Source organism: Galleria mellonella, unplaced genomic scaffold (assembly GCF_026898425.1).
Source record: "Galleria mellonella isolate WM207_F2 unplaced genomic scaffold, CSIRO_AGI_GalMel_v1 utg83, whole genome shotgun sequence".
NCBI classification, from domain to species: domain Eukaryota; kingdom Metazoa; phylum Arthropoda; class Insecta; order Lepidoptera; family Pyralidae; genus Galleria; species Galleria mellonella.
This window is the reverse complement of record NW_026442162.1, coordinates 905,434-915,087: the sequence shown is the minus strand read 5'-3', so window position 1 is coordinate 915,087 and position 9,654 is coordinate 905,434. Positions and strand designations below refer to the sequence as shown.

Sequence of the window (9,654 nt, the reverse complement as noted above, 5' to 3'; positions counted from 1 at the left end):
CTCTTAAAGCACGATCTACTAAGCAATCAACGTATAGATCCCATTTTAAATTTTGATGAAAAATTACCCCCAGAAATTTAACGCTACAGTCTGTTGGAAGAGTTTGATTATTATATATAATATTCATTAATGGAACATATTTATGAACTTGATGAAAAACAACTACTTTACTTTTGGTTAAACTAATATCGAGGGAAAGAAGAGAAAAATATTTCTCAAGTCTTTTTAATGACTCATTTAACACTAATTGCATATCAATAATATTCTTTCCTTTTATATAAATTAATAAATCATCGGCAAATTGCAAGTTGTTCACACTGTTTCCTAAAATTGAATTAAGTTTATAGATATATAAAATATATAGTAGCGGGCTTAGAATACCACCTTGACATACTCCTTTAGAGCTTAACCTAGGTCCTATTAATTTACTATTTACTTTAACATACACTTCTCTATTACTAAGAAAATTATAAATCCATTCGATAAGTTTCATTGGAAGAAATGAGGATAAAATCGAAGATAGAACTGTTAAATTTACATTGTTAAAAGCTCCTACGACATCTAAAAAAACAGATAGAACATATTCATCGTTATTCAAAGCAGTACTAAGGTCGACATAGAAGTTCGCTAAACTTTCGCGCGCTGAATATCCACGGCGAAAACCAAATTGATTCGATGGTAATATACTATTACTTTCAATAAAGAACTCTAAACGCTGTTTAATTAATTGTTCGAATAATTTGCCTGCACAGGACGTCAATGTTATAGGTCTATAGGAGTCGAAATTTGTAGGATCTTTACCGGGTTTAATTACTGGAATCAAACAATCCATTTTCCATTCTGATGGGATAATACAGTCCTTCCATAAATCGTTAAAAATTTGTAAGAGTTTAGTAAGGTTTATTTTATTCAGCAATCGAAACATATTGTATGTTAAGCGATCAAGGCCACTAGCTGTATCTTTTCTAGATTTTACTGCACTGGATATTTCATCAATTGAGAATGGGTCAGTGAGAAATTTTGGGCATGAATTAACAGAATTAAACTGTTTGTCATCAAAAGGTGAGTGTACAAAATCAGGAGTATATTTGCGTAAAAAATCATTGACCCATGATATATCTTTAAAATGATTTTGACGATGTTTTGAATTTAGTTTTCTCATATTTTGCCAAACAGTGGAAATTGGTGTTAATCTATTAAATTTGGAACAAAATTCCTGCCACCCCTGTTGTCTTACTTGCTTAATTACTAACTTTTTAACAGCTTGAACTCTTTTAAAATTTATGTAATTATCGAGAGTTGGATTTTGTTTAAACCTAAGGTAAGCCGCTTTACTATCATTGACAGCTGTCGCACACCTGTTATTCCACCAAGGTACTGCAATATGTTTGTGCCTCTTTGAAGTATTTGCACCGCTATTTGATAAGTTCCTACGTGGAACGGAACGTTCCACAGCTGTCAAAATAATTTTACAGAATCTATTGTAATTGTTTAAGGGTTCATTGACATCATACTCGAAATCCAAAAGTAATTGATTAACAGTTTCAGAATAAAGATCCCAATTAACGAGACGTAGGTTTATACGATTTAACAAAAGTTTATTAACTTCATCTATAGGAGCATGTTGTTCACCTGACGGAGTTGATGAAGAGTTCTTTGTGTTTATTTTAGTAAAAGTCGGCAGGTGATAACTTCCTAACGGATCATCATGAACCGACCACTCGCATTTTAATGATATGGATGGGGATACCATAGTTAAATCAAGGCCATTGGGTCTCCAAATATGAGAGCCAACAGTAGTAACTTGCTTATCATTTAATAGTACCAAATTACATTCATCTAAACAATCAAGAATGTCTTTACCTCTTGTATTAGTGGAGGTACAACCCCACATAGTATGATGTGCATTTAAATCTCCAGATATGATAGTGGGTTTAGGAAGAGACTCCAAAAAGAACTTAAATTTGGCTTTAGTAAAACTAGGTGTACTATTGGTAGGACAGTAAATACTGGCAACTGAATACCAAGAATTATTAACTTCAATACTAATAGCTATAGTTTGCAAAGAATTGTCGAAAAAAGAGTGAAGTTTTTTATATCTAATACTATTATGTATAATAATCGCTACTCCATTGTGGTTATTACCACAATCATTTCGTTCTATACAATAATCTTTAATTTTTAATTTGTAATGTGGTTTTAGCCAAGTTTCTGAGATGAGAGCAATGTGAATATGATGTTCATTTAAAAATTGTGTAAAAATATGTCGATTGCTCAGTAGGCTCTGAGCGTTCCACTGTATGATAGTTAATTGGTCTCGATTGAATTTTGTGAAATAGGTCTATTACCAAAAGTATCATATAACACATTCAAAACACTTTTAGTGTTAATAGATGTGTTCTTTGTGTTATGTAGTGAAATAAGTTTGATTATGCTTTCTATTAAAAGTGATAAACTCTTGTTATCAGAATTTAGAATTGAAATTAGGTCTACATTTTTTTAGGTTTGTTACCCAGTTTAGGAAATATTTCAGTGCTAAGTATATCTCCAAAAGAAGCAGGTCTGAATTTAGATCTATTTTCAGCAATTTTCTTTTGTTTAACAGGGCATTGCGGTGATACACTTGTGTGATTTCCATTGCAGTGTACACAAATAGCGTTTTCCATTCCAGTTGTACAAGTTTTATAATTATGCTCACCTTTGCAGATGCTGCAACGCTCAGAATTCTTACAGAATTTAGCTAAATGTCCATACCTCAAGCACCGGTAGCATTGTTTAACTGGTGGTATATATGGAGTGACATTGTGGCGCCAACCTCCAATATCCAGATATTCAGGTAATACAGATGCAGCAAAAGTAATTGTCACGGTTAGAGTTGGCTGTAACACATATCCATGAGTCAAGGTATTTTTTCTTAAAATTCTTTTAATAGCAATAATTTTCTTAGAACTCGATATCATAGTATATATTTTTTTATTAGATATATTTGTAGGTACATTTCTAATAACGCCTGTAACTTCTGTTGAAGAAGCAGGAATACTGGCCTTAAAATGGTAGTCATTTAAAAAAGTTTTATTATTTAAAAAAGCATTGGCTAAGTCTGGCTTTTGAAAGTATACTCCGATTTTGAATTTATTTATAGATCTAAGATAAGTTACCCCTTTATTAAATCGTTTTAAACAGGAGGAGAGTGAGAGCAAGTCTCTGGATCCAATGGTTTTCTGACTATCTGAGGATTCTACAAAGACAACAAATTCTGTCCCAGGGGATTCCTCGGGATATCTTCTAATATAATCTGTGACGTAGTAAGGTTTATACTTATCGGCCTTATCAATTTCAGATTCTGAGTCAGTAGAAGTATCTTCCGAATATATATCCTTGTCATTACAAGGTTCATGGTCTACATCACCTGAATCGTCATCTTTTTTTTTCCTTTTTCTACAACTGCGCTTCCCCATGAATGCTAATTATATTACTGTCGCTGAATTTAGTGAAAATATAATATTTTATTCAATAATAAGAATTGATAGAGATAGTTTTAATAAATTAATAAAAAAAATTTAAAAAACCCGCTTGTTCTTATTCGAGTTTCCCGCCTTTTTTTTTCTCACGATTCAATCAATTTGCACTTGACGTTGACGGCTGTCAATATGACTTTCATTTTTTTCAATATTGTGCTTCGGATTCACGGTAGAGAGGATTATATTTCTTGTTTTAGGTGCTCTGCCGTCTCTTAAATAGTACATGTTAGATAATAAATAAAATTTAAGGACCAAAAAAAAGAAAGGAAAATGAATGTTTCTAATGTATTTTATACAGTTGTATACTAATAATAACGAGTAATGACCAGCAGCGTTTCTCTTAAAATATCAACAAAGCTTAACTGCGGTTACCAATTCGCCTGCCAATGTGGCATCTACTGGCAAATATATATACCTTAGATTATAGTATATACTTAGTTCAATGGATTTCAATAATTTATCTTAGGTATACAACTATTGGATAAATACTTAATTAATTATTATCAATTTTCACACAAAGTTCCGTGCGAAGTAGGCAGTGCGACCTTAAAGACCTACATCTCTATCTGTACGTCATTTATCTGTTTTGCGGACTTTCATAACTCGTCTCATTATGTATGTCAGTTCTAGAGATTTTTTTTAATGGATGATAATGGAATGGTAACCTAGCCTGCGCTCATGGTCCAGTAAGATGAAAAACAGCTCAGTTAGCCCATCGTGATTAATACATCTGGAATTTTACACTATGGTTTCCAGGAGGGACCAGATGGAGGTAGACCTGACAGGGTATATTGACAGCAATATACCCTAGTTCCAGAGACTGTGAACACCTCCCTCAGACAGAAAACGATCTGGTTATAATTTATTTATTATTTCCAATATACGGATATTATGTTAAAGAACGTAAGAAATAGTCAATTTGGTTACAATACGTAGGCAAATAATAGACCAGAAATATTTTTATAAAATGTATTAAAACAGTGAAATTCAGATTACAGTTATTCAGTAGAAGATACAAAAGTCATTTCGTATTTCGTGCATAATGCATAACAACCTTAGTACATTCACAATACGAAAATTCCGGAATTTTAGTAGACTATAAAAATAAAAATAAATGTTTTTTAGAGTAAAATTAATAAATTTACATATTTCTATTTGTTGCTGCTTTTCCAATTATAATATTGTTATGAGAGATTACGTATATCGTAATCTTGATCTTCCAGATCAAAGTCAATTTAACCATTTCTTAAATTGGTCAGACCAAGAACCTAGGGCAGATGTGTTTTAGATACGATTTAAAAGATAAGATATAGTATAATTTAATATATATATGTAATATTTTTCGCTACAAGAATTAATATAGAGTGAAGGGTAAAACAGACAGATACCAAAAGCGGATCGTATTGTAAATGTACGAAGATAACAACAAGTAGGTAATAATGACTACATGTGTGACTATAATACTACTTTTGCTTAATTTATGGCATTTATTTGTGATCAAATCTTACACAATACTAAATAATCACAAGGTTTCCATCACCTACCCATGTAAGGTTTCATTCACAACAACGAATCGTGAAAAATTATGAATACTTGCTTCGGTCCATAAAATATTATTATAAGTCCATTAGAATGGATTGTCATATCTTTTCACCATTTACGTTTATAAGCGAAGATCAATAATTGTTCTAAAATTAATGTTACAATCGTAATATAGTATGATTAATATAAATAGTTCGAATTAAGGGAAATTTTTAAAATCACGATTCAATTTTTATAAGTGAAACGCCGAGTAGGTTTTCGTTGACGATTCGATAGTAATAGCAAATCGTCAATGACGAATGTGTGAACGGGCCGTAGGTAAGTACATGATGCAGGTAAATATTGTAATTGTATATAATTTCCCAATAGGTATCATTAATTAAGACGGAGACGTAGGTACAAATTAAATATGCAGCTAATAAGCAAGTCTAGAAAATTAAATATTTCTCAATGATTAAGCTGCGTGTGCCTTTTCCTGGATGTGTTAAAAAATAAATAAGCTAAACACATATCTGTTCAAGTCTTTTTTTTTTTAATTACATAAGTACCTTTCTGAGTGAGTACATTTAAAAATAGATAAATTGACTGGAATGGCTGAATTGTACTTTAATTTAATATAAGTATTAATACCCGCTTTATATATCGATATAAGTACGCACAGTTGTTCATCACACTATCAATTGTTTGAGAAGAGATTTTAGCTTGACCACTTCATTTCCTTATATGTTACGTTATTAATAAATGAATGGCTTAATTGATCAGTGTAATAACTGCTTACAAAGATGTCATCACACCATTTTACTATATAAAAACTGGTCAAGTGCGAGTTGGACGTATAGTCTGTAGGTAATTTAGTTTCCGATAATGTAAATGAGTTTAGACAATGTATTTCAGTATCTGAGATAATTTATACATTATAGAATATGAGTTACAGAATATTAATATGTTTGTCTATGATCTTTTAATGATTTAAAAAAAAACTGTGTAAGAAATATGGCCCTATTTTTTTTTATATTTACATAGTAATCTTTGTCAACTATAGTTATTTCAGGGACGACGACGGTGTTTTCTTCTCATTTTTCATAATAGAACTAACATAAGGTATGGCTGCATTTTATACAGACTACATATTTGTAGATATTACAAGAAGTGAATTTAGAAAATTTAAAAATGGAAAGTAATCAAACAAAATAACAAATTCAGTAGCAAACGAATATACGCTTTATACTGAATACATACTGGCTATTATTCGATATAAGGTGTAGTATAACATCCACCTTTTTTCCTTTACACTGAAATAACATAACCCATTTAACACACTTTCTTGTTTGTCATTTACAAATAAATAAATATGTTCTTCCCTAAATAATTCATTACAATTCTGCATTATTTAGTTTCAATACATTTTAACATTTAATACATTCAAATTGCAACTGACACTGAAAATCAACAAAATAAATAAAACAGACATAAAATCTTTTGTGCATAAACTTTGTTCGTAAGATTAATGTATTTTTGTATTTAATATACTAATGTATACATACGATCCTTTAAGTTCTATATAGCATTTGTATAGCACACCTATGACGTTTTTATACACATATAATCAGCATAGTAACCAACTCCATGATATAAAAGAAATATGCATACGAATATTATATCCTAGACAAATCAAATAATATATTTGCTGAATATAGTATTACAAAAGGTCTTAATAAAATAGCATTACAAGCCAGATGTATTGTCGAACATTATTGCAGTGACAAATGTAATCACTTAACTTATACACAAAACAGACTTCAAATATTTCTTATGTATATTTCTACATCAGAACTTAAAGGAATAGTACGAATGATGTCTTATTAAGAATATGCAAAAATATATTACAATTATAATATCTAAAACAATAAACAAAAAAAAAAAAATCATTTAAGAGAACAAGAATGCCTTGTATGCTTATAAACTGATATGCTGTTAAGAATTTGATATAATGATACAATATGGTCAGAATTCGGAGGGATAGAGTTGTAGGATGTAATAAAAATTTTAAAATTACTTAAGGTAAAAAAATTTTACATTCATTATTCCGATATATTGAATAGTATACGAGGTCTGTCCGGAAAGTTCGTATAAAAGTGTTCTGGAATGCGAGAAAGAGGAGTGGGGAAGGTAAAAATGTCCCTAACAATGCTTCAGTTCTGGTCTGACCGCCGTGCGGTGCGAACTGGCTTGTCACGCCATCTGTGAAGTTACCTCTTAACGAAACCCCGTCGGCATGGAGCCCGCTTCCGTTGAAGAGCAGCGCGTCGTAATCAAGTTTCTCTCGAAACTCGGCAAGAATGGCCGTGAAATTTTTGCCGATCTCAGAACAGTTTATGGGGATGATGCTGTGAAGGAAAATCCCGCTCAAATGTCAAGACAATGTTGATTGTTTTTTTCGATGTTCGGGGGATTGTCCATCAAGAATTCGTATTCCAGGCCAGACAGTTGATGGAAAATTCTACGTCGATGTGCTCAGACGCCTCAAAGCTCGTGTGGCACGAGTTCGTCCAGAATTGGCGCGAGAGGGGCGTTGGATTCTTCACCACGACAATGCCCCTGCCCACAAGTTTTTGAGTAAAAATTCCATTACGGTGACCGAACACCCCCTATTCGCCGGATTTGGCCCGGTGTGACTTCTTCTTGTTCCCAAAAACCAAATACTTCGTAAATGTAAAAAAAGCTACGACGGGGCAGCTGAGAAACCTACAACCAGAGGACTTTCAAGGAGCCTTCTCACAGTGGAAACGGCGTTGGCACAAGTGCATTATGTCACAGGGGGAGTACTTTGAAGGGGATAAAATTGATTTACCTGAATAATTGTAAAATAAAATTTTTAAAAACTTTTATACGTACTTTCCGGACAAACCTCGTAAAATATTTCTTCTTTGCAAAATTACGTTTGCAAATTATTAAAAAAAAAATTGTTTTTTTAAATAAAATTAAAAAATGAATTTCCAAAGATAGCTACAATGAGATAGTGTGTGAAAGACAGAAAAAATGAAAGTAGGTATATAAATATAGTATTTCTATTATTATTAGATATTGGGACAAACATCTTACGAAACTACATTATAAGAAGCATGGCAATTGTAGAAAAAGTTTGATCACTAATGACTTATAAAAATCTTAGGTCTCTCTACAGGGAGTTATAAAATCTTACCTTAATTTAATTTGTGCCTTTATAGTAAATCATGATAGTTGCAAGAACAAGCAAAACATTTGCGGTCTTACTATAAAAAAAAAAAAACAGTGTTTTACAAAGTCTTTTGTCTCATTGTTTAGTCATCACATTGACTAACGTTTATTGGCAGTATTATGAGCCAAATCTATTAAATGTCATGTGCCAATTAGATTAGTATAATAAAATTTATTATTTTTAATATCATTTATTTTTAACAAGACAGACTTTCATTTAGACTAAAACAAATGTTATATGCTTTTTATTGCAAGAATTCTAAATATTTATTTAACACCTGTCTATCACAAGTTTAAATTTAACAAGATTTTTTTTTATAATAAGACCGTAAATATCAATAATCAGGAAGTATAACATGAAAAAAATTAACACCTGGTAGGATGGAATTGGTAATTGACTAAACATTTTTAATGTATTAAATTAAGTACCTACATATCAGTTCAAATTACGTATCCAAGAAACTGGTGTGTGTACTAGTTAGTGGTTTTGAACGGAAATAGACTAATACTTCTAATAAAATAAATTATTTTTTTTCTTTTGATTCTCGTAAAAATATAGATTCTAAAAATGTTCAGATCGAATTTGTGCTAATATATATCAGTATAGTCTTACCCTCTTATTCATAACAATTAAAATTTTCTACAAACCTACATTTTATTAGAGTGTTTTGTCGCTTTCTTTCATATCGAAAAAATTGCGTAAAAGAAAGAAACAAAACACTAATGGTGAAATAGGTTTATTAAATATAAGTCGTTTTTATGAATAAGGGCATTACGCGTTACTAGATTCCAGTTCGACCCCAGTGACCGTGGTGCTAAGATTTCCATTGAGTAATATGTCCTGTAGAGGTTGTCCCAATACGCTGGACAGTGAATCGCTCAGTTTGTAGTAGTTCGTCTCGAGCGCCTCGTGGTATGTAACTTGGTCGGAACTGATGAGTTTCGCATTCAGTTGGAGCGCCGAGTGACATATTGTTAGGAATTCTCTGGAAAATTTATTTGCATTAAAAAAATGTTCTAGATTAATCCTGTGATCATTGGTTACGTTATATAACGATATTGTTTATAAACTAGTTGTTCCTCGTGGCTTTGCTCGCGTGAATCAATATAAAAAGTAATTTATGTATTAAGTTAGGCTATAATCTACCCGTCTACCAAATTTCATTTAAATCCGTTCGATAGTTTTTGTATGAAAGAGTAATCAATATCTATCTATTCGTCGTAAAACTTGCTCATTTATAATATTAATAGAATGTCATACCTGGGGGATTAAAAACTTACTTTATACAAATCACGATACGACTTATTTTGTATAATTTAACAATGAAATTGTACTGCTGCGGTATTATGATGC

The 9,654-nt window shown here is 31.5% G+C and overlaps 1 protein-coding gene across 2 annotated transcripts in view; it reads right to left on the bottom strand.

Annotated features, from left to right (window-relative positions):
- Positions 1-7,783: 7,783 nt before the first annotated feature.
- LOC113516730 (dedicator of cytokinesis protein 9) overlaps positions 7,784-9,654 on the bottom strand; it is a 55,604-nt gene continuing 53,733 nt past the window's right edge. For both annotated transcript variants that reach the window (XM_052901861.1, XM_052901862.1), the window contains one exon: positions 7,784-9,286. In XM_052901861.1, coding sequence (XP_052757821.1) covers positions 9,073-9,286 — 214 coding nt within the window. In that variant the 3' untranslated portion in view covers positions 7,784-9,072. The remainder of the gene's footprint in view (positions 9,287-9,654) is intronic.